The 24,296-nt window shown below is 39.3% G+C and overlaps 4 protein-coding genes across 4 annotated transcripts; all 4 read left to right on the top strand.

Annotated features, from left to right (window-relative positions):
• The first annotated feature begins 488 nt into the window (after nt 1-488).
• Nucleotides 489-2,209, top strand: LOC112183381 (bark storage protein A). Its single transcript, XM_024321740.2, has 5 exons — nt 489-891; nt 992-1,059; nt 1,155-1,310; nt 1,445-1,696; nt 1,784-2,209. Exons 1-5 carry the CDS (start codon nt 660-662, stop codon nt 2,120-2,122), a joined length of 1,047 nt encoding a protein of 348 aa, XP_024177508.1. The 5' UTR covers nt 489-659; the 3' UTR covers nt 2,123-2,209.
• A 465-nt stretch (nt 2,210-2,674) lies between these two features.
• LOC112183379 (putative E3 ubiquitin-protein ligase LIN) lies at nt 2,675-9,473 on the top strand. The gene is given in 15 exon segments (XM_024321738.2): nt 2,675-3,450; nt 3,453-3,670; nt 4,392-4,622; nt 4,719-4,804; nt 4,899-6,041; nt 6,137-6,281; nt 6,420-6,674; nt 6,821-7,127; nt 7,224-7,348; nt 7,433-7,549; nt 7,650-7,904; nt 8,047-8,157; nt 8,256-8,402; nt 8,586-8,834; nt 9,203-9,473. Coding segments are annotated over 15 exon segments (4,026 nt in total). The 5' UTR covers nt 2,675-2,831; the 3' UTR covers nt 9,221-9,473.
• A 195-nt stretch (nt 9,474-9,668) lies between these two features.
• LOC112183380 (stachyose synthase) lies at nt 9,669-12,879 on the top strand. Its single transcript, XM_024321739.2, has 4 exons — nt 9,669-11,300; nt 11,401-11,578; nt 11,669-12,036; nt 12,127-12,879. The coding sequence occupies exons 1-4, from the start codon at nt 9,825-9,827 to the stop codon at nt 12,703-12,705; spliced, it is 2,601 nt and encodes an 866-aa protein (XP_024177507.1). The 5' UTR covers nt 9,669-9,824; the 3' UTR covers nt 12,706-12,879.
• Nucleotides 12,880-16,586: 3,707 nt separating this feature from the next.
• LOC112190284 (protein NRT1/ PTR FAMILY 1.1) lies at nt 16,587-19,179 on the top strand. The gene is made up of 4 exons (XM_024329713.2): nt 16,587-16,698; nt 16,787-17,004; nt 17,086-17,636; nt 18,165-19,179. The coding sequence occupies exons 1-4, from the start codon at nt 16,593-16,595 to the stop codon at nt 19,081-19,083; spliced, it is 1,794 nt and encodes a 597-aa protein (XP_024185481.1). The 5' UTR covers nt 16,587-16,592; the 3' UTR covers nt 19,084-19,179.
• Nucleotides 19,180-24,296: the final 5,117 nt, after the last annotated feature.

Raw genomic sequence — 24,296 nt, 5'->3', positions numbered from 1 at the left:
TTTTCGGGGTATGAACAGAAAGAGGTCGAGCTCTTCAAGCAAAGCATTTGAATAGTCTTCAAAAGGAAATACACCGGCTTCTTCCAATCAAACCAGTCGCTTAATTTCTTATCAGTTTAATCTAATCTCAACAATTAAAATTTTAATCCACCTTTAACAATATAGAACACCACAGCTAGTCTTTAGCAATTTCTAGCTCTTTCAAAAGCACCGGTGTTTTAATCTAGTCTTATAAATTTAGATTACTTTGACCTAATTTATATATAACACCTAGTTAGGCCATTCAAACAGAGTTTTAGAAGTCTATGGATTGGTTTGGAGTAAAATTCTACGTACTATATATGTATCAAATGCTGAACTAATTCTGTGGCCATCCCTATGTTTTGACTAATCATATAGAACAGACTAGGTACCATGATATTGATTCCTAGAGTTGACCCTTCTACAAAGACAAATGCTAATTAAGAATCTTCAACCTTGATACCTCTCCTTTTCTAACGTGAATATTGAAGTCTTTGAATCTAGCTAGCTAGCTTTCACATCTATTGATTTTTAATCAAACCATTGTATATAAATGTGTCAGTGGCCAATGCAAGTCGATCTACAAGGGTCATCAGCTTTTGGGTATTGATTAGAGTAATATAGAGGGAGAGAGAGAGATGGAGAGCCATTTGAAGATGGTGTTAGTGGTTTTCTTTGTATTGGTTTTAGGGATTAGCACTAGAACAGTTGATGGTGCAGTTTCTCAAATTACCATGAAAAAGATTGATAGGATGAATAGGAAAGGCCCATACTTGGGTATTATAGTACCAAATTCCTTTGAGCTCACCCCTCTTCTTCAATCGGCAAGCTTTGTGACTGATCAGAAGCTTCCCAGTTTGGATTTTTCAGGTAACATATATTAAAATGTCCATCATCGAAGTTTTTATATATTGCATCAAGCTTGATATTGGTACCACTTAAATCGATATTTCTGTACTGAATTTCACAGGAAGAAGGTTTCGATTTGGTAGATTGGATAATCAAAGTGTTGTAATTGCTATGACAGGGTTGAGCATGGTATGTTATGCAGAACTTTAAGCAGGGTTTACTTAGTTTCTTGGTCAATGCAATATTATATATTGAGAATAACTGGTGCACAAACCTTTGACTAGCTTAATGCAGGTGTAACAACTCAATTATTGCTAACCCTATTCAAGGTGAAAGGGGTTGTGCACTATGGAATTGCAGGAAATGCAGATCCTCAACTCCAAATTGGAGATGTCACTATCGCTCAGTACTGGGCTCATACAGGCCTTTGGAATTGGCAGGTACAATTAAACATTTTCAATTGTGATGAAAGTTTTACATAATCTCACTCACCATAGCAAATATGAATGTTTCTTTAGTTTAAATTTTACTAACATTCACATCATCAATTCCTCTGTCATTTGGATGTATGCAGAGGTTTGGGGATGGTCCTGATAATTTGTTATCCTTGGAGTCATTCGGAGACTACACCAGGGATGTTGGTTACATAAAATTTTCCGAATTCAACAACAAAACAGAAACTGAGAAGTCTGTTGACAATTTTCTGAACAATGCATGGTACCAACCGGAAGAGATCTTCCCAGTTTATGGCACTCCTGAAGTTCGGCAGCATGCCTTTTGGGTCCCCGTAAACAAAAAATATTTTGCACTTGCTCAACAACTACTGGTAATCACCTAGTGGCACAATGTTCTCTTATCTATGTGTGTGTTGATCTAATTTGTTTCTAATTCACTTTCGTATTCAATTTCACAGGATTTGAAGTTAGAGAGTTGCGTGAATACAACTTGTTTACCAAGAGCACCAATAGTGGTGAGAGTGCAAAGAGGGATCAGTGCCAATGTGTTTGTGGACAATAGTGCATATAGACAATTCTTGAACTCCAAGTTTAATGCCACTGCAATTGACATGGAAAGTGCTGCAGTAGCTCTGGTCTGTAAACAGCAAAAGACACCTTTCATTGTGATTAGGGCGCTATCAGATTTGGCTGGGGGAGGCTCCTCTGTGTCGAATGAAGCCTCTATTTTCGCATCATTGGCAGCTCAAAATGCAGTCACCGTAGTGCTCAAATTCATCTCCTTGTTGTCTTCCTAGTTTCACCAAATTAAACGCGATAGCTCCACTGATTTTTACACTGTATCATCCTTCATCAAGTTGTTTAAGCATCTTTTTTCGCGACAATTTTTTATCGCAATTCCTATCTGCTGCATCTCCAATACGAGTGACAAAGAATAAACTGTGTATTGTACGTGTACATGACAGCTGCTAACCTTCAAGCTTCATTGTTTTATTATGAAACCAATGAATATTGCTCTCTTACAAATCAGCGTTACATCTTAAAGTTAGGGATGCACCTTCCTACTAACTTTCGCCATCCAGACACACTGCAGTCTGCAGGCTGTAGCCAAAGATTGGCCGCGTATCTCTATAGTTTATTCATCTTCATTGAACAACCTATGCCAAATGGAAGAACAAGAACGATTAATTAAGATTAATCAAGTTTCAAAGTATACTCCATGGTAGTACTGAATTGATTGATTACGACTGATAATCAAAATAAGCAGTCAAGCCGGCCGGGGCGGCATATAATATTAAACCATGGACCTCGATCTTCATCCCTAGAGTTCTGCTCAAAATGAGTTACATTTGCTGTGAGATTTCCACAAACAGTTCGAAAAAACATGCGAAAATGACCGTTTTGTCCCTTGACGCCGTCTTCGAGATTCTTTCCCGCCACTTTTATTTCCGTTAAAACCAGCCTAAAACCCCGAAATTGAAAGTTGAAAACTCTCAAAGCACAGTGATGAGTGATGAACACAGCCATGACATGACCACTACTACTAGTTCATCACAGATTCTATGCCACACGGCGGCTTTCGTCTCCGAAACACTTTCGCAATCGGAGCTCCGCCGCCGCGTCTTCTCCACGCTCCGCCGCAGGCTCCCGCCACCGTTGGGTTCCAGCCAAACCGCGGCTATTAAATCCCTCAACTTCGCCGCGGAAACCCTAGAAAACGCCATCGCCGAATCCAGCGCAGCCGTCCGGACCTCCTCCCTCCGCCTCTGTGAGAAGCTCCTCCTCTCCGGGCCCAAAAGCCCCTTCTCCTCGCTCCTCCTCTCCCTCATCTACGGCCTCTGCCGCCGCTCGATCGACGCCGCCGTCTGCGTCCTCGAGATCTTCCGATCCGAGCCGGCGCTCGCCCGGACGGAATTGGCTCCGGTGCTGTTCGAGGAGCTCTTCCTCGTCCACCTCCTCCCGGTTCTCCAGTGGTACAATCGCCGGCGATCGCAGATTCTGCCGTCGCTGTCCCCAAATGTCAGCTACGAAAACGACGACGACGACGACGTTTCGATCAACGACATGTCGGTGGCGTTTCCGGCGGGGTCGAATTCGCTGTCGAAGATGAGCGGGAACCAGACGGCGGGCTGAAGGAGCTGGAGAGCCGCTACGAGAGGGTTTTGGATGAGAATTGTAGGGTTTTCAGTGAGTATTTCAGGGAGGTTTTGGAGAATAAAGATGGAGGAAGAGTGATTGATCCACCGGCTGTGGTGTTGGAATTGAGTGAAGGAAGTGATGAGTTCCGGTATGATGATCGGAGCACCGGAGAAGATGAAGCCGGATTTGAAAACGGACGGTACAATGTAATCAATTCTTTCTCTTTCAAACTTAAGGTTTTGTTTTATTGAAGAAATTATAACCGTTTGTTTGTGTTTGGATGGAGCTCTTTTGTTCTGGGTATTGGCCTTTTTCTTTGTCTTGCATATGAACCGGGTCTTGCTTTTGCTAATCTGATTAAATATTTTATTTCGATAGTGGTTCAAGACAAAAACAAGATTTGTCTTATTGGAAAAACATTATTAATAATCATTTTGATTATTAGTATTAGGACTAATTGTTTTTGTCACACACCAACTCCCACGTGTTTATAATGCATTGTACGTACCTAAATTGAAATTGTCCCACTCAATAAAACTATGCATTAGGTGTACCGGGTAGGCCACTCTATAAAACAAATCATATAAGACATGTTGCTGATGACTAGTTCTTACATAGAAGTTAACCACAAAAGCTCTTCTTTAAAATGATTTCTATCATCTTCTTGTTTGTGTGTGTTGGATTCTTTGAACCATGAGCTATATTATCCTCTGGTATGGGGTTTTCCAAGGTATCTCAGGAAAGGAGAGAATGTCTGGCCATTATTAGCTTCATTTTCCTTTAATGGTACAACTAGAATGGGATGTGTGTGATCCAAAGTAACAGCGCGTACCCACTGGATTCTTGACTTTTGTAGTCAACCTGTCATTTTCTACAGTTTTGACATTTCTGTGAATCCCATTCACTTTTGCTTCTTAAAACTCGCAGCCAATTTGGGCTGAAGCAGAGAATTCAGTTGAATCGTTCAGCAGGGGCAGCAGTGTAAGAAGAAGACCCAAGTCTCCCTCATTTTATCCTCAAAGAGTTGCACTTGATAATATCTTACCCTCATGGAGTCTGGGAGCGACGCCAAATGTAAATTCAGATTCTGAGCTGGAAGAATCTTCTTTGGAGGACCATTCTCTTGATTCCTTTTTGGATTCCGAAGCTGAAATTGAGGTGAGTGAATCGATTCTAACAAGAAATGACAGAACCTCTACAGCTGTTCTGATATAACTACGCAACTTTTTTGGTTTCTAATCTCGAGTCTTGTAGGAAAACAACACAAGAATGGAATTATTTGATTCTAGGCGGAACCAAATCCAAAAGCTAAAGCAACCCATTTCCGCAGAATCAAGTCGGTATGTGACAGCAAAAATCACCCATGACTGCTTTCGGCATTAGCTTTATATTGTTTATTTCAATTGATAACATTTGGATTTTTGTTGTATATAGTTCATCTCCAAATCCGCTCATGGCAGATTCTGAAAACCAATCTGGTGGTGGAAAATTTACACCTCCGAAGGACTTTGTGTGTCCCATAACTAGTACCCTTTTTGATGATCCAGTGACACTTGAGACTGGTCAGACATATGAGCGAAAAGCCATCCAAGAATGGCTTGATAGAGGAAACTCAACCTGCCCAATTACCCGCCAGAATTTGCAAAGCACCCAACTGCCTAAGACCAACTATGTCCTCAAGCGTCTAATTGCAAGTTGGCAAGAACAGAACCCTGGTATAGCCTTCAGCCCATCTGATAATCCAAGCCCGCAGATTGAGCCAATGGTGAAACCCATAATGCCTTCAACTTCTCCTGTCAGTGTCATAAGCCAAGCTGCTATTGATAGTGCAGTTAGTGAGTTAAGAATTGCCATTACCAATCTTTGTATGTCAGAAATTCTCAAGGAGTCTGAAATGGCTGTTCTTCGTATTGAGCGTTTCTGGCAGGAAGCAAATGTGGAATGGGATATTCAGAATATGCTCTCAAAACCTCCGGTTATTAATGGTTTCGTGGAGGTTCTTTTCAATTCGGTCGATCCTAGAGTTCTAACAGCCACAGTTTTCCTCTTGTCTGAGCTGGGTTCAAGAGACAATGCTGTGATTCAGACACTAACCCAGGTTGACTCTGATGTGGAATGTATTGTGGCTCTTTTCAAAAAGGGGTTGATGGAGGCTGTTGTCTTGATATATCTGCTAAGGCATTGCATTCTTAATCTAGTGGAGATGGACCTGGTGGACTCTCTCTTAATGGTTATTAGAAAGGGAGATGATGATTGGGCTAATATGTGTCTAAAGCCTAAATCAGCTGCAGTGGTTTTACTGGGGCATATTGTTGGCGGCAGTGAATCAATCGCCAACACTGTGACTTCTGAAAAATTACTTGAAAGAATAATCAGCAGTTTGGAATCTGAATCAGCAGAAGAGAAGACTGCAGCGATTGGGATCTTATTAAGATGTATGCAACAGGATGGGCACTGCAGGAACACAATAGCTGATAAAGCTGAGTTGGCTCCTGTTTTGGATAGCTTCACGGGTGCAGAGGATGAAGAACGGTTTGAGATAGTTCTTTTTTTGTCCGAGTTAGTGAAATTAAACAGGTAAAGTTACCTCAAGCTTCTTTGTGTCTATTCACATTTGTTATTACATTTGAAGTCAAGCAAGCACAACAAATTTTAACTTTGGTGTTAGACAGGAGGACATTCAATGAACAAATCCTGCATATCATAAAGGATGAGGGCCCTTTCAGTACAATGCACACCCTCCTTATTTATCTACAGACCGCTGCTCAAGACCATTGTCCTGTTGTGGCCAGTCTACTACTTCAACTTGATCTTCTGGTTTGGATCTCATTGTCCAATTTTAATTGATCAAGTCATACGCTTGTTAATTGCAAGTAGTCATTGCATTTAACTACCTAAATTGGCTAGTTGGTTGTACTGGTGGTAATCAGTTAATGACTACTTGTTGGTTTGTAGGCAGAGCCGAGAAAGATGAGCATATACCGTGAAGAGGCAATGGACACTCTCATTTCATGTCTCAGAAATATTGAGGCCCCTGCTGCCCAAATCGCTGCTGCTGAGACCATTATGTCACTGCAAGGGACGTTCACCACATCTGGAAAGCCTCTTGCTAGGGCCGTCCTTCTAAAACGTGCTGGCCTTGACAAAATTTATAAACAACGTGTGCGAATGGATCAACTTAGCAACTTTTCTGGAGAAGTTGAAACTGTTGTGAGTTTTTTTTGTTTGAAAAATTTGCAGCACATTACTTAGTTCTGAAAAGTTACTTCTTTGTGCTTTGCTTAATACTGTGTACCTGATTATATTTCATATGATTCATATCCTGATAATTTCATTTTTCTGGCTGATGTCAAAAGGAGGAAGAAAAGGCAGCTGATAACTGGGAAAGAAAAATGGCATTTGTTTTAGCAAGCCACGAGTTTGGTCTACTTTTTGAGGCCTTGGCAGAAGGATTGAAGAGCAGAATCTCGGAATTATGTTCTGCATGCTTTGTGTCAGCCACATGGCTCGTACACATGCTCAATGCCCTTCCAGATACAGGAATACGAGGAGCAGCTCGGCTGTGCTTGATTAAACGGTTCATATCAATATTCAAGTCTGCCAAGGATACTGAAGACAAAGCACTTGCTTTGCTGGCGTTGGGCAGCTTCATCCGTGATCCTGGTAAGGCATAGGTCATTTTGAAAGCTCCAGTTAAAATTGAATCACCCTGGAAAGACTTTATAGTTGGAAAAGAGGTAACAATTCCTAAATTTTCAGAGGGGATGCAAGAATTAAATTCTTGCAGGAGGGATATCGTAAAAGGCCTGAGAGAGCTTAAGAGATACACTCCCTTGGCATTTCAAATGCTAAAAGTCTTTTCCGATGGGCAAGACTCTAGTGCCGTAAGTTCATCACTTCATCATACTATTGTATATAATTGTTCTACAAAGAAGGGCCATGACAAAATTTTCTGTGTTTAACAACAGGAAATGTGGGATCATAAAGAATTAGTTCAAGTAGACTGCAGTGAGAACGGAGAGGTTCTTTCAGTAGTTTGTTTCAAGGATAAAATATTTTCTGGCCATTCAGATGGAACTATAAAGGTAACTATTTTTATCCATTTTTTATATGATTTATTCTATTCCAGAAATGTTTATCCCATGTAATTTTCTTTTCATGGCATTCTGTTTTTGAATTCTGAAGGTGTGGACGGGTAAAGGTAGCATTCTCCATCTAATCCAGGAAATTCAAGAACATACAAAGGCAGTTACTAGCTTGGCAATTTTGCAATCAAAGGAGATTCTATACAGTGGCTCACTAGATAGAACAACAAGGGTCTGGTCTATCAGCAATGAAGGAATCCAGTGTGTAGAAGTCCATGATATGAAGGATCAAGTTCATAATCTGGCCGTCACCAATAGTTTTTCATGCTTCATTCCACAAAGCAATGGTATAAAGGTACTAAAGGAGATCATAACTTTTCACATGATTATCATTTTACTTCTCTTTACTTTTTCTGGTATCCATGTAATCATTTCAACCTTAGAAGCAAGAAAAGGCATGCAACAGTTTCTAATGTGCTGCCTGTTACTCTTCCCAGGCTCACTCATGGAGCGGAGGATCCAAAATGTTAAATTCCAGCAAATCTGTAAAGTGCTTTGCTCTGGTAAATGGGAAAATATATTGTGGATGCCATGATAGCAGTGTTCAGGTAAGATATCCCTCCAAATAATGGTGGTTTGCAAGTTGCATCTAGCTATAGTTGTTTCTCTCATTGTACAGATAGTCATTACTTGTTTGAACTTTCAGGAGATTGATTTGGTCACAGGAACACTCAGTACCATTCAAACCGGCTCCCGGAAATTACTTGGGAAATCAAATCCTATCCATTGCATTCAGTATCACAGTGGAATGATATATGCAGCAGGTTCTTCGTTGGATGGAGCAGCAGTGAAGGTACCCTCCAATAGGATCTAATACCATGCATTTTCTGTCTCTTTTATACATAACAAGATCTGTATAAAATAATAATAATAATAAATAATAACAAAAGTTCGAATATAACCTAAAAGGTCATGAAACATTTCCATATTTTTGTTTGCAGTTGTTTACTGAAGTACTCAATTTTTATGTGTCCAGATTTGGAGTGCTGCAAACTTCAGTTTGGTTGGGTCTCTGTCAACTACACTAGAAGTGCGGGCTATGGCAATAAGCTCGGAACTGATCTATTTGGGAGGTAAAGGAGGATGTGTGGAAATTTGGGATAGGGAGAAGCAGAACAAAATAATAGACACACTACAAACTGGCACAAACTGTAAGGTTCTTTCCTTGGCTATTGATCCCAATGAGGAAGTTTTGGTCACTGGAACATCTGATGGCCGAATCCAGGTAACTAATTTTTTCCTTTTCATTTCTGGCTTTAAATTGCGAGTTTTCGACCAAAATAAGATATTTAGTTTCACAAAGAAATCATATCCATATGACATGGGCAAACAAGCACACAAGTATTCATGAGTCATGACTATGCATTTCTGTATGTGTAGGCATGTTTACACGTGTTAAAATGTAGGGATATCTGCCGAGTGCCAAGCAGATGTAGATTGGTTTTTTGGTCTTTTCCATGATGAAGCCTTCATTATGTGATGTGGGTGTGTACAGAACAAGTTATAAAAAAAACCATAGATTTGCTATCTGAGATGATGAATTGGGATAGTAACAAGAATGACTGGGATAACGTATCCTCTACTGACTTGCAGGCATGGGGACTGAGCTAAGAGGACTTGGTAGATTTGGACCCCAATATTATTGGGGTGGAGGAGCAGCTGAAGATACTAGATGATTTTTTAGATGAAATTCTTTGCAATAATATTTCTTCTTTGTTTAAAAGCCTTATAGGAAAATATATTTTCCATTGCTTCAACCAAAATAAAAACATATCAAATGCAAACCATTGCATTGTAATTCGGCTTTTTGTAGCTGTGTACAGATACTAATATTAAATGTAAGATGTAACATGTTCAATACCAATGCCTAGTCCTGGACAAGATTGCAATGCTGGTTCATTTTCAAGTACACTGAATTCTGAGGTTAGATGATTTCAATTTGTCTCTCTTCGATCGGTTCTGCTTATATAGAACCAGTCGGTTTCGGTTGCTTTCTATTCCTTGTACTGTTGGATAAGCCATTCGGTTTGTCCTTTAATGTAATGAGGTGCCTCTTGCACTAAAACAGAGAGAAACCAAAAGATGCCAAAAACCAAAAGATCAGCCATCAATGTAAAGCATATAGGGTCACTATGTTCCGGGTTTTCTTCCATCCCACACATTCAAACCAAGGTTCTCCAAGTCTTCTTCTTCATTTCTCTGTTTCCATCGGCTCATGGCACCCCCTAATGAACCTGTTAATCCAATTCGAAATTTGTTCCATTGTGCGAGTTCGGAACTCTACTTCGACTTGTCTGATGGAAAGTTGAGTGTGAAAGGTGTTCCATTGCTCTCTGAAGTTCCAACCAATGTCACTCTCAGTCCCTTTCATTCAATCTTCCAACCTTCTTCTTGTTCTGATGTTCCATCTCATCTGGTCCGACGCGTCTGTGCCTTGTCCCACAAGGCAGGGTTTCTTGGGTTCAATAAGGAGGAGCCTTCTGATAAGTTGACCAACTCCTTGGGTAGGTTCAGTAACAGGGATTTCCTTAGCATCTTTAGGTTCAAACCATGGTGGTCTACCATGTGGGTTGGGAAGTCTGGGTCGGATTTGCAGGTGGAGACACAATGGGTGCTCTTAGATATCCCTGAAATCAAGTCCTATGTCATAATCGTACCGATCATTGAAGACAAATTCAGGTCTGCTCTTCTACCTGGTCCTGATGGTCATGTAGTTGTCTTTGCTGAGAGTGGTTGTACCCAAGTGAAAACTTCATATTTTGATGCCATCGCTTATGTTCATGCTTCTGATAATCCCTACACCTTGATGAAAGAGGCCTATAGTGCTCTTAGGGTTCATCTCAATACCTTTAGGCTCCTAGAAGAGAAAACAGTCCCAAGTTTAGTTGACAAGTTTGGTTGGTGCACTTGGGATGCCTTCTATTTAACTGTAGAACCTGTTGGTGTTTTCCATGGGGTCAAGGAATTTGTTGAAGCCGGTGTTCCCCCAAGGTTTATCATCATTGATGATGGCTGGCAAAGTATCAATTTTGACAGTGACGAAAACCCGAATGAGGACGCACATCTAATCCTTGGTGGGACTCAAATGACTGGTAGGCTTCACAGGTTTGAGGAGTGTGACAAGTTTAGGAACTACAAAGGAGGATCTTTGTTGGATCCTAACGCTCCTTCATATGATTCCAACAGGCAGAAGAAGTTGATAGCCAAGGCACTTGAAGTTGAGGATATTGAGAAGGCTCGTGACAGGGCCATTCAATCAGGAGTCACTGATTTGTTCGAGTTCAAAACACAATGGCAGAAGCTTAAGCAAGAGTTGGATGTGATGATTGCTGAAGAAGAAAAAAATAGTGGTTCTGCTTCTACCAATGGCTGTGGAAGCTATGGTGGAATGAAGGCTTTCACAAGCGACTTGAGAACCAAATATAAGGGTTTGGATGATATTTATGTATGGCATGCTCTTTGTGGTGCCTGGGGTGGTGTAAAGCCCGGCGCAACCCATCTCAATGCAAAGGTCACTGCTGTTAATGTCTCTTCTGGACTCGACAGGTCGATGACTGATCTTGCTGTGGTGAAACTCATAGAGGGTGGCATTGGACTTGTTCATCCTGATCAATCTGACGACTTCTTCAATTCTATGCACTCCTATCTTTCTGAAGTTGGTATAACAGGAGTCAAAGTGGACGTTATTCATGTAAGGGATCTTCATAAACACCATTTTAATTTGGTAATTATGCTGTCTTATATTTTAACTATGTACACCAGTCGTTCATACGAGTTTCTTCTATATGCAGAGTCTTGAGTTTTTAGGTGAGGAACACGGAGGCCGTCTGGAGCTTCCAAAGGCATATTACAAGGGGCTTACTTCTTCCCTTGTAAATAACTTCAGTGGGACTGGACTTATTTCTAGCATGCAACAATGCAATGACTTCTTCTTCCTTGGGACTAAGCAAATCTCTATTGGAAGAGTTGGTAAAGAAGTCTAAAGATGAAAAATTGGTTTTGTATTAATTTCTAACTAGATCACTGGTACTAGTTTTCACCATTGATCTTGTGTTTCAGGTGATGACTTTTGGTTCCGTGGTGGAGATGGAGACCCTATGGCAGTTTATTGGTTACAAGGAGTTCATATGATCCATTGTGCTTACAACAGCATGTGGATGAGTCAGTTCATCCAACCTGATTGGGATATGTTCCAATCAGAACATCCATGTGGCCAATTTCATGCAGCATCGCGGGCAATATGTGGAGGTCCGGTATATGTGAGTGACTCGCTTGATTGTCATGATTTTGATCTCATCAAGAAGTTGGCTTACCCAGATGGAACCATTCCCAAGTGCCAGCATTTTGCCCTTCCAACTAGGGACTGTCTATTCAAAAACCCTTTGAATGACAGCAAGTCCGCTCTCAAAATTTGGAACTTGAACAAGGTATATGTGTTATACTTGTCGCTTCATTTTGTAGCATATTTGTTCCAATTAATTTATAACTTGTGACTCAAGCGATCACTTTTTCCACAGTATGCTGGTGTCATTGGATCTTTCAACTGCCAAGGGGCTGGTTGGGATCCAAAAGAGCAAAAGATCAGAGGCTATCCCGAATGCTATGAGGAAATCCATTGTTCAGTGCATGTTTCTGAAATTGAATGGGACCAAAAGAAAGAAGCAGCCAATTTGGGCAAGGCTGAACAGTATGTGGTCTATCTCAACCAGACTGATGAACTCCTCTTCGTGACCCCCAAGTCTGATCCAATTCAAATCACAATCAAACCATCTTCGTTCGAGATTTTCACCTTTGTGCCAGTTCAAAATCTCCGCTCCAGCAGCACTAAATTTGCGCCTATTGGACTGACCAACATGTTCAACAGTGGAGGCACCATCCAAGAGTTGGAGTACAATACTAGTTCGGTTTCTTCTAGTGTCAAGATGAAGGTTAAAGGTGGAGGCAATTTCTCGGCCTACTCTAGTGAATCCCCAAAGAATTTCTGTTTGAATGGTGCTGAGGTGGATTTTGAGTGGTCTTCCTGTGGTAAACTGACCCTGAATCTTCCTTGGGTTGAAGAAGCTGCTGGAGTTTCGGATGTGGTTTTGGTGTTTTGATTTGGGTATGTCCAGGTTTTCTTTTTGTTTATGTTCCTTGTTTTTCTTTTTCTTTCCGTCGGAATTGAAATGTTAGGCACATAGCACCTGGCAGTTGAAGAGAAACAATTAACAAAGTATCCAAATCGTTTATTCTCTTTATTAAATGTGAGATGCCTAAAAACTTGATTTCTATTCACACATTTTCCCCTTAAAAGCATTCCCCTATTTGATGTGATGCTTGTGATTGGATGCCATGATAAATTGATAATAGGTACGTATCTCTTAGATAGGTTTGCAAGTTGCCAGCTATTTAGTTAGTGATTAATCTAATTTGGTGATCTTTGAGGCTGCCAGAGCAATTACAGAGCTCCCTGGTGTGACCAACCTAAAATTGGCTCGTGGTTTTGGCAAATATTGTATTGTGGTACTGGTAAGACCCTCTACGCTGTAGTAAGACAAATCTATCTATGTAAAGGGCAAAATGCTAAAATATGAAACTACTTATGGCCGTGGTCAAATTAATATTCAGTATTGATATGAAACATGAATATTGATGAATCATTGAATTGGATCTGTAAAATTAGTTATAACATGCTTGACATTTTGAGTGTGCTAAAATGATTTCTATCACGAGCAGCAAGTGTATGCATCTTTGATTCACAATCGCCTTAGTCACTTTAGGCGACTCTAAATAGAAGTTATTGCTAGGTTATTAGCCAATAACCAATTTGCAATGATTTGAAGTCGGGGCTAAAATACTGAAGTAGCGGAAAAATTCCTATTGTTCATAACTTCATATAGCTTAAAGAGTTGTAGCTGTGTCGTTTCACTTTTATAGGTTAATGGATGAGTTGGTGCATTGATTCTTAGGGTAGTAGTATAAGTCCCAATTTTTTTTTTAATAAATTACATTTAAGTTATTGACAAAAGATGACTTTACAAATAAATCATCTAAAAATTGAATTAAACATATAAGGACTAAATCTTACAAATAAGGACAATGTGTTCTCCACTTGTCACATGTCATGAGTTAATTTACTTTTTTATCCTTAACTACTTCTTTTAACTTCTAATCATTTTATAAAGATCAAATCTTACAAGTAAGGACAATTTGCTCTCCACTTGCCTCATGCCATGAGTTAATTTACTTTTTTACTCTTAACTACTTCTTTTGACTTCTAATTCCCTTATGTTACTTTTTTTTTTTTTTTTTTTTTCTGAGAATAATTCTTTATGTTACTTTTATTTCCTTGAGAATAATCCATTTATGTTACTTCACAAAATCTCACTCTCCTACTACTCTCATCTCATCATCTAATCCTGCTACTGTACTCGTCCAATCCTGCTACTGCACTCATACTCGTCCAGTTCTGCTACTTAATTGTTTTCTGCTACTGCACTCGTCATCGCCCAATCCTGCTACTGCACTCGTTCAATCCTGCTACTGTACTCGTACTCGTCCAGTTTTGTTGCTGCACTTGTCCAATCCTGCTACTGCCCTCGCTGCACTCATACTCGTTCAGTTCTGCTACTACACTTGTACCCGTGTTCTGCTACTGCACTCGTCATCACCTAATCCTACTACTGCACTCGTCATCGCCCAATCCTGCTACTGCACTTATACTCGTCCAGTTCTGCTACTGCACTTGTCCAATCCTGCTACTCTCCTCGCTGCACTCATATTCGTCTAGTCCTGCTACTGCACACAGTAGCACATAATAAACTGCACACAGTAGCACATAACAACAATAAACTACAGAAAGAAACTTCAATTAAACACAGTAGCACATAACAATAATAAACTACACAAATAAACTTCAAATAAACTGCACACAAATAAACTGCACACAGTAGCACATAACAAAAATAAACTGCAGAAAGAAACTTCAAATAAACTGCACACAGTAGCACATAACAATAATAAACTACACAAATAAACTGCACAAAGCACATAACAATAATAAACTGCAGAAAGAAACTTCAAATAAACTGCACAAAGCACATAACAATAATAAACTGCAGAAAGAAACTTCAAATAAACTGCACACAGTAGCACATAACAATAATAAACTGCACACAGTAGCACATAACAACAATAAACTGAACACAGTAGCACATAACAACAATAAACTGCAGAAAGAAACTTCAATTGAACACAGTAGCACATAACAACAATAACACAGTAGCACAGTAGCACATAACAAATACAACAATAACACAGTAGCATAGTAGCACAAATGCAAGAATAACACAGTAGCACATAACAACAATAAACTGAACACAAGATCATGATGTTCTAGACATAATGCAGAAACAAGCACCAAAACAGAGTCGAACTGAGACTAGCTCATATAAAAAATTATCTCTGTTACTATAAAATATATTTTTCCAATCTGTCTCATACAATGTACTAAACCAAGCCATGTAAAATCATGTGCTACTCAAACTCTCAGTACCAGACAAAGTTTTGAATTGCAAAGAAAACAATAGACTCAGTGGTAACAGCTCCAAATAAGCACAAACACACAGTAGCATCAAAAACTAATCCAAACCAAGCAATTACTCCAATTTTTCTAACCCAGCGACTGTGAAGTTGCTTCGAAAATGACAGACAAAATTCTAAGTCTCCCTTCTCACTATCAACTATGATATTCCGATATTCAAGCTCAATAATCCACAATACCAGATGTTGAGAAACAAATCAAATTCGAAGATTAAAGCCAAAAGATGACGAACCTGAGCAAGTAGTTTGGGCAAATTGACCATCACAGCAGCCTTGTTAGCACTCAAACCACCACTATCGTCAGCCATCACAGCTTTGTTCTCTTCTTCTTCTTCCTCCCTTTCACCCTCTGAATCGGAGTCTTCCTTCTCCGAAATCACAATCACGCGGTCCTTCTCCGGCTCCGGCAGCACCTCCTCCTCCTTCAGCTTTTTCACAGCTAACCTCGTCCTCGGCCTCACCACAACGACTCAATCATTATATTTACAGCTGCGAAGCTTTGAGAGTCATGAACATGGTTGATATTTCAAGCTGAGTGCTGCTACTACGGAGATTTTGCAAAGCGTTTTGGATCTGTCGCTGGAGTTTTTAGGTTTTCTGATTTGGGTTTGGGGGTTTTGCGTTTTGCATTTAGGGATTTCAGGTTTTGGTTGGTGAGAATTATGGCAGTGGCATGAGCGTAAATTATAATAAAAACTGAGCATTTTAGTCATTTTCTATCAAAATTTCAAGCCAGGCCTGCTTCATTTGGTTTTGGGCCTGAGCTTGTGTCCTTATTTGTATAAAACAAATTGAAGGTGAGTTTTCTGTGTTTATATCTTTGGTCATGTGTTACTATATAATTTTCTATTTTTTTTCCCTAATATATATATTTTTTCGGTTTTTCCTAATATGAAACTCATGCCTGCACAGTCAAAACTAAAACTAGTTTGATTACACACACACAGAGATATATATATATATATATATATATATATATATATATATATATATATATATATATATAGTGGGGCGGGGCAACGACAGACTTGAGTACAAGACCTCATGGGCAAAACTACAACAATTAACACGTCTTGAAGGCCTTAAGCCCTGGCCAACCGATTCTATATATTTTGTTGAAGATAAACTCTATGTGACAATGTTGGAATTCCCGACAAAGCACCAATTACTAAATGTGTTTTTGGAGTAGTATTAAGAAGAATTTAAAATCAGATTAACATTGTTAAAAGCTACGAAAGATGCCATGGCAGAAAAACAATAGCATTGGTGATGTCCGTTTTTTTTCTTGTTAATTAATACTAAATGATGATTGGGATCATGAGTTTGTTCTTGTCTTCGTTCACGTAGCTTTAAATCTCTCTATAAGCTACATTCTTTGATCGTATCAAAACAGACCAATTCGATGGTTGCACAGGAAATGATGGATATTTCTTCAGAGAAAGCCAAACCCACTGAAGAAGTTACAGGCAAGAAGCTGGGTGGCCTTAGAACCATGCCCTTCATCATATGTAAGAATTTGCCAAGTGTTTGATGTGTAAGAATTTAGTTTCCTTTCAAAAAATTAATCAAGGTATTGTGTGAATCTCATATTTGCAGCAAATGAGACATTTGAAAAGGTTGCAAGCTATGGTCTTCATGCAAATATGATCTTGTACTTGATGAATGAATATCACTTGGGGTTAGCCACCGGAACATGTATCCTGTTCTTGTGGACAGCTGCATCGAACTTTACGCCAATCATGGGGGCTTTTCTCTCCGATTCTTACTTGGGCCGGTTTCGCGTGATCGCTTTAGGATCAGTAGTTAGCCTACTTGTAAGCAAATTTAGTTGCTCATAATCAACTTCACAATAAAATTTATATGAAACTAAGTAATAGCCATTTTTGTTGCTGCAGGGAATGGTGGTGTTATGGTTTACAGCAATTTTTCCACATGCAAGGCCACTCCATTGTGATCCGAAATCTGGAGATAAATGCGTTCCAGCAAGCTCAGCTCAACTCATGCTACTCTTTTCAGCATTTGCTCTCATGTCAATTGGATCCGGCGGCATCAAACCATGTTCATTGGCCTTTGGTGCAGATCAATTGCACAAACCCGAAAACCCGAAGAATGCAAGGATCCTGCAGAGCTTCTTCAACTGGTATTATGCTTCAGTTGGAATCTCAGTTATGATTGCAGTGACAGTCATAGTTTACATTCAAGTCTCAGCTGGTTGGGTTGTGGGTTTTGGAGTCCCAGCAGGACTCATGTTTGTGTCTACTATTCTCTTTTTGTTTGGATCTTTCCTTTATGTTAAAGTGCCTGCAAACAAGAACCTATCTGCTGGATTTGTGCGAGTGATTGCTGCTGCTTGGAAAAACAGACAATTTGATTTGCCAACCAAGAATTTTGATGGATGGTATAGTCTTAAAGGTTCAAAGCTTGTTACCCCAACCAATAAACAAAGGTATAAATACTCATAATCAAGTTAATTAGTAAACTCATGGTATGGTTAACTATCATATTAATTTTTAACTTCTGCGTTACCCCTCATTTAAAGCTAATTTTAATTATATAACCTGTTTTCTTTCATAACAAGAAATTCCGGCCTATGAGACTTGTTAAAGGCTTTAGGAATGATAAAAAAGAAAGAAGGAAACTAATAGTCTGATATCCCTAACTTAATAGTCTGCTATCCCTTGTGATTCCAGCCACGAATTTCAGCTGCATGTCATGCGTGAATAAAAGTTTAGATCCAAAGTTCGAGTCTCATTTACCCCTTGTGATGCTTTACTACGGTAACATAGTATTCGAAAACGTACTAATTGGCCTTACTGCGTTAGATTGTGGAATATCTCAATATCATATATGAAGGACCGAATGACTGATACAATAGTCTTTGGTATTGAACTTCTTTTTTCTTTCGGATCAAATTTTTGTATTGAAGTTAAAGTTAAAAGTTGATATGCATTTCTTTTTGTTGTTTTAATTTCAGGTATCTAAACAAAGCTTGCATGATTAGAAGTCGTGAAAAGGACTTGGGCCCTGATGGATTAGCCATAGATAAATGGAGTTTGTGCACAGTTAGACAAGTAGAAGAGCTGAAGGTACTGATCAGTGTCCTGCCCATCTGGTCATCCAGCATTGTGATTGCAGTGATCATCACCCAACACTCAATTCCTATAGTACAAGCAACCACCATGGACAGGCACATCTTCCCCCATTTTCAAATGCCAGCAGCCTCCTTCTCCCTCTTTGGAATTCTTACTCTCACAATTTGGGTGGCATTATATGACCGGGTTCTAGTCCCGTTGATATCAAAGTACACGAAGAGGCCTCGTGGATTGAGCTTCAAGCAACGAATTGGTACAGGGCTAGCTATCTCCTGCTTGGCAATGGCTGTGGCATCAGAGGTGGAGAGGCGTAGAAGAAACACAGCAATCCAAGAAGGGTTTGCAAATAACAAGCACGGTGTAACCTCCATGTCTGCTAAGTGGTTAGTGCCACAACATTGCCTGATTGGACTTGCTGAGGCTTTCAATGCCATTGGGCAGATAGAGTTCTACTACTCTCAGTTCCCAAAGAGCATGTCTAGTATTGCTGTGGCTCTTTTGTCACTTGGTTTTGGAATGGGAAGTTTGGTTGGGAGTCTCATTGTGACTGTTATGAACAATGTGACCAAGAAAGGGGGAGTGAGTTGGGTTTCAAGTAACCTCAACCAGGGTCACTACGATTACTACTATTTGGTAATTACTATCTTGAGTTTGGTCAATTTCTTGTATTATTTACTGTGTAGTAGGGCATATGGGTGTTGTGAGGATAAAAAGATTTGGGATGAAGGTAACGATGATGAAGACATGAAAGAGGAAGAGATGGCCAAGTCTGGAGAGCACTCTGTGATCTTCTCTGCTTGATTACTATTTGTTTTTTGAACACCAGATAGCAAATGGCTTTGGCAAATATTGTATTGTTGTAAGACCATCAACAATGGAGCGTGACATATTCCAAGCTCTTGGAAAAGGATATAAAAAAGTTCTGGTTGAAAGAGATTCAAAGATCCTTATCACCAAAAAGTGTAATATTCCCTAGCGCATTAAAACCTTAGTTAAAGACATTATTTGGCTAGCTCAGTCTTTTGAACACAACTCTTTCAAGCATGTGCATAGAGAAACAAATTTTACCGCCGATAGTTTAGTTGATGTTGGTCATTCTATTCTGGAAGTCGCTACTGGAATAGAGGACTTCCTCTTTCAAGATAGGTTTTGATAGTTTTGGTTTTGGTTGTAAAAAATGTTTTTTTTAATTGAAAAAGTCATTCATTATGCAATTCAGCAAACAATACGTACAATAATGACACACCCATATGAGTCGTTAGAAAAGTCGTGACACATCATACCCATTACACATACGTATGTATGCACTGGCCAACGCACAAGAAGCCCACTAGGAGTTATGGCCCCATAACAAACTTTTTTTTTTTTTTATGATCTAATGGGCAATTAAGTGCAATTTTATGAAGACTTGTAACTAGCTCCCATAGGGTTCTTAATGCACTACTACAAGGAGAATAACCTCCACCAAGGAAAAATTGGGTCTGCCGCTCTATGTATGTATGTGTACGGTTTTCTATCTGTCCTATCCTATGACAAGTTTTGGACTTGCTGAAATCTTCAATAAGCTCATACGATGTAAGAAAAGAATATCATATGTTAAGAATCATTGAAGAACTTGTTGCATGTTTACTCTTCAAAACAAATTTAAAGATTGCACATTCTTTTAATATGATTTTAAGCTCTAATGTTTTCTAATAATATCATTAAAGTAATTAAAAGCTAATTGTCTGGTACTAGAGTACTTTAAAATGTTTAAATCACCGAATTAGTGGAAGAAAAAACTTGGCAAGATGCGTATAGTAATGCCCAGTACCATTTGTTCTAGTGGCATACTCTCCTTTTCGTAAATGGAAGGTTGTGAGTTCGACTCATGAAATGGTAGTTGTAGCATTTGAGTTGTTTATCTGATAAAAAAAAAGCGTATTGTAAAAAAGTTTCAATCCACCTCCGAAGTCGCGCCTAATTTGGATAAGTGGTCACCTTTAATAATGAACTTCTTTTTTTTTATCCTCATGTCAGTGAAATTTGAACTCATGATTTCTACAATATTAGTTAGGCTAGCTAACTATTATGTCATGAGTCATGACTTGCTGAAAAAAAGAGTAAATTTATCATTGTTTCATCTTTTGTGCAATAAGTTTAAGGGTGCGGCTATATCCATCCTACTAAATACTTGTCACACCCTATATATTTATTTTATGATAATAATCCAATTTTACCCTTGAGTATTTGAATTTTGAAAAATGAATAATAATTCAAGCTAGATAACAAAAACAAATAAGCTAGCATCCCTATTCGAGCAACTCACCCTTAGGCCGTCATCCAGCAACCTAAACCTGTGATGTTTGTCGGCAACCAACAACGCTCAGCCCTATTCGAGCAACTCACCCTTAGGCCGTCATTCAGCAATCCAATCTTGTGATGTTTGTCGGCAACCAACAACGCTGACATCCTCTCTCTCTCTCTCTCTCTCTCTCTCTCTCTCTCTCTCTCTCTCTCTCTCTCTCTCTCTCTCTGTGAAACATCAATTGAGGCATTTGATCAGTTTCCTAATTTCGTGTGTATCAATGGGGAAGTTGTTTTAGGATCATTGCAAGATTAATATGAACATATTTTTCTTCTCATGGTTTAACCATGTCATTGTATGTATGAATGTACTCTTAACAACATAGTTGTCTTGTTAGATGGGATGATGTAACAAAGGGAGGGTAATAGCTTTTTGTTGCAGAAACAAACACAAAATTCCAAGGAATACAAAAACACAGAGCTCTATTAGGGAGGGTAATAGCTTTTCAGTTAGTATTTTACTTTATTTACATTTTGTATCTCTTTTACTTCATTTTGTTTTATTTTTAATTGAATTTAAGGATAAAAATGGAACTTTACGGTATAAAGATTTACAGTAGGGTGAACAAAGAATTTAGTAGGGTATTTGGGTGACAATAGCCTCACCCTAAGTTTAATCATTTAAAAGAAATGTTAATAAATAAAGTGTATCATTTTAATCAAACTCTATTACATTTTTCATTTTTTTGACAAAGATTTCACGTAATTTGTGGTACCACACACATGAACTTATTATTATTAGGATTAAATATTGTTTAGTCCTTGAGTTTTTGACCAAAAAACACTTCAGTCTCTGGCCTTCTAATTTCACATGTTTAGTCCTTGTACTTTCAGAATTTGGACTAATAAGTCCATTCCGTTACTCTCCATCCAAAAACTCTATTATGTTGCTGATGTGGCAATCCGTCCACATTGAAAAGTCTATTATACCCTCACATTCCTTTTTTTTATTCCCTTAATTTCTGTTTTTCCTGTTTTTTTTTTTTTTTTTAATTTATTTCTTTTACTTATCGAGATTTCTCTCTCAACCCCTCAAATCTCTCCGCCCACAAACCTCACCGCCCCAAACTTTGAGCCATCGTGGGCAGTAGGGAGGTGAAATGGAGCTGGACCTCATCTCCATCGATCTCACTTTCCCTCGAGGCCCAAGGAACCTACCTAGCTTTGACCTTATCTTCATCGATCCCACCTCCTTCAAGCTCAACCTCCGGATCCATGACGCCGACAGCTTCAAATTGGTGAGACGAAGAACATGGATGCAAGGAAAGGTCAGAGAAGTCGAAAAATTACCAGGAGATTGCTAGATTTTAGGAATTTGTAGACTTTGTTGTTTTTGCAGAAGCACTAGAAGATCGAGACCCATATCGATCTTCTTGATCAAAAGCCCAGATTGAAACCCAGCCGGCTGGGAATTGATGGCTTGTGCTTAGATCGGGTCTGGAAATATGGCAACGTTTTGCTTCCCGATTTGCAGCAACGTCTCCTGCGAGTTCTTCGAGGTCGGCGCCTCGATTCTCCACCCCAAGAACTTCAACGCCGTGAACTACACCAAGCTGCTGAACCTCACCGCCAACAGTCCATTGGATGATTATGAGGTTTCAGAATTTGGGATGGGGACGAGTTTATATTCAAGACTTTGAGCGTGAAATCCAAGCTTCCATTTGTGGACAGGATAGTTTCGCTGGCGAATTCGCCGCTGCTGTTCGTCCGATACTGCTACTCGCTCGATAGAATGGACAGATTCGTAGAGGTACATGTACTTGTGCAATGTGTGATTTGGTTTAGTTGGTTGATTGTGATTTGAGTGGTCAAGTTTTGATCTTGATTAGAAGTTTGGTTGTTTGATCAATTCTGGAATTAGAATTTTTGTTCGTTGATTTTGGAAGTTTAGTTTGGAGTGGGGTTTTGTAGGTCGCCATTGGAGAAATGGGGAATTTTCATTTTGGATATGGTTTTGGGCGGCGGAGCAGTAGCGGTGGGGATGAAAAATTTCTGGGTTTCGAGGGTTGGGAGTTGGTGGTTGGTAGAGAGGAGATTGGAGGTTTTGGAGAGAGGGTAAGCATAAAATAAAAAAGAGATAAAAATTAAAAATTAAACCTAAAAAAAAAAAAAAGAGGCAAAAAAAAAGGAAAAAAAGGAATGTGAGGGTATAATAGACTTTTCAATGCGGACGGATTGCCATGTCAGCAACATAACTGAGTTTTTGGACGGAGAGTAACGGAATGGACCTATTGGTCCAAATTCTGAAAGTACAAGGACTAAACGTGTGAAATTAGAAGGCCAGGGACTGAAGTGTTTTTTGGTCAAAAGTTCAAGGACTAAACAGTATTTAATCCTTAGTATTATTATTTATATATTTTTTTATATAGAAAATCGAAGCTCACATTTGGTGATAAAAATGTTAAGAGTTACAATTAAATGGACCACAACTGACATAATTATACATCAGAAATTGGAGAATCTTGCTGATGTCTACAACAGAACATGAGTGCCACAGGGTCCAAAACACAAGTACTTAGCTAAGGAACAACAGAACCCTAAACTTATTTACCATCAATTCAAGAACCCGTGCCATCAGAAAAGAGACCACCATCTCCTCTTTCTATTCTGCATGTGGTGGGGTGATGCTCTGGCAACATGACCACGCCGTGAAAAATGATCAGCAAAGAAGCCATGTCCTGTCAGACCTCTGATGGGTCAGTCCCTCCTTAATTGGAGGTGAGAAACCATGCTTAGTTGACCCATTAATTGAAGAAGACTATAGCTGCATGGTAGAGCTATAGGATGGAGCAGTTTTTGTTGAAAATGATAGTACAAGATGGTCGTTGAAGTCTTTGTTATTAATTGATGAAGGAAACATGCAATTAATGTAGCATGCAAACATAGAACGTAAGAAATGGAAAAGCATGACTTTGCTTTTCATTTCACACCTTCAACCTGCCATGAAGAGCACTGCCTATATATTGGCAAGAAAGATTGCAGTAATATAATGAAGGCAGAGAGTCCAAACTACAGAAAGAGAGAAACATCTTCATCCAAGTAGAGAGTGAAGAGTGTTTACTACATGTTGAGAGTGTAGTTATGGTTAGGTAGCAAAACAAGTGTGAGAGAGAGAGTTTCCTTCAAGTAGTGTTTTTAAGTTGTGTATCTCTTGTACCCACATTATCATAGTGGAAGTTCTTGTTGTTGCTGTCCCGTGGACGTAGACATCTTGCCAAACCACGTTATATGCGGTGTTCACTTTTCTTTACTCATTTTATTTCCTTACATATTCATCCTTTTGTGGATGGAGTTGTTATTTCCATTCTATTACTTTTCCCAACAGTGGTATCAAAGCTCTTGGTTCGTGAGGTGTTAGAATGGAAGGTTCAAGGAGTACTATGATCCGACTCAACCACACTAATTGGATTACATGGAAGCCGAGAATGGAGGATATTCTCTATTGTAAAGATTTGCATGAGCCAATCGAAGGAGAGGAGGCCAAGCTGGAAGGAACTTCGGTTGCAAATTGGATGAAGATGAACCGCAAAGTCATCGGTCATATCCGCGAATGGGTGGATGATAGTGTATTCCACCATGTGTCCAATGAAACCAACGCACATGAACTATGGATGAAGTTGGCGTTCTTGTTCGAGAAGAAGACTGCTGCCCAGAAAGCATTTCTAATC

Source organism: Rosa chinensis, chromosome 2, assembly GCF_002994745.2.
Source record: "Rosa chinensis cultivar Old Blush chromosome 2, RchiOBHm-V2, whole genome shotgun sequence".
NCBI lineage: Eukaryota > Viridiplantae > Streptophyta > Magnoliopsida > Rosales > Rosaceae > Rosa > Rosa chinensis.
The sequence above is the reverse complement of the archived record's forward strand: the minus strand, read 5'-3'. Positions and strand labels throughout refer to the sequence as shown.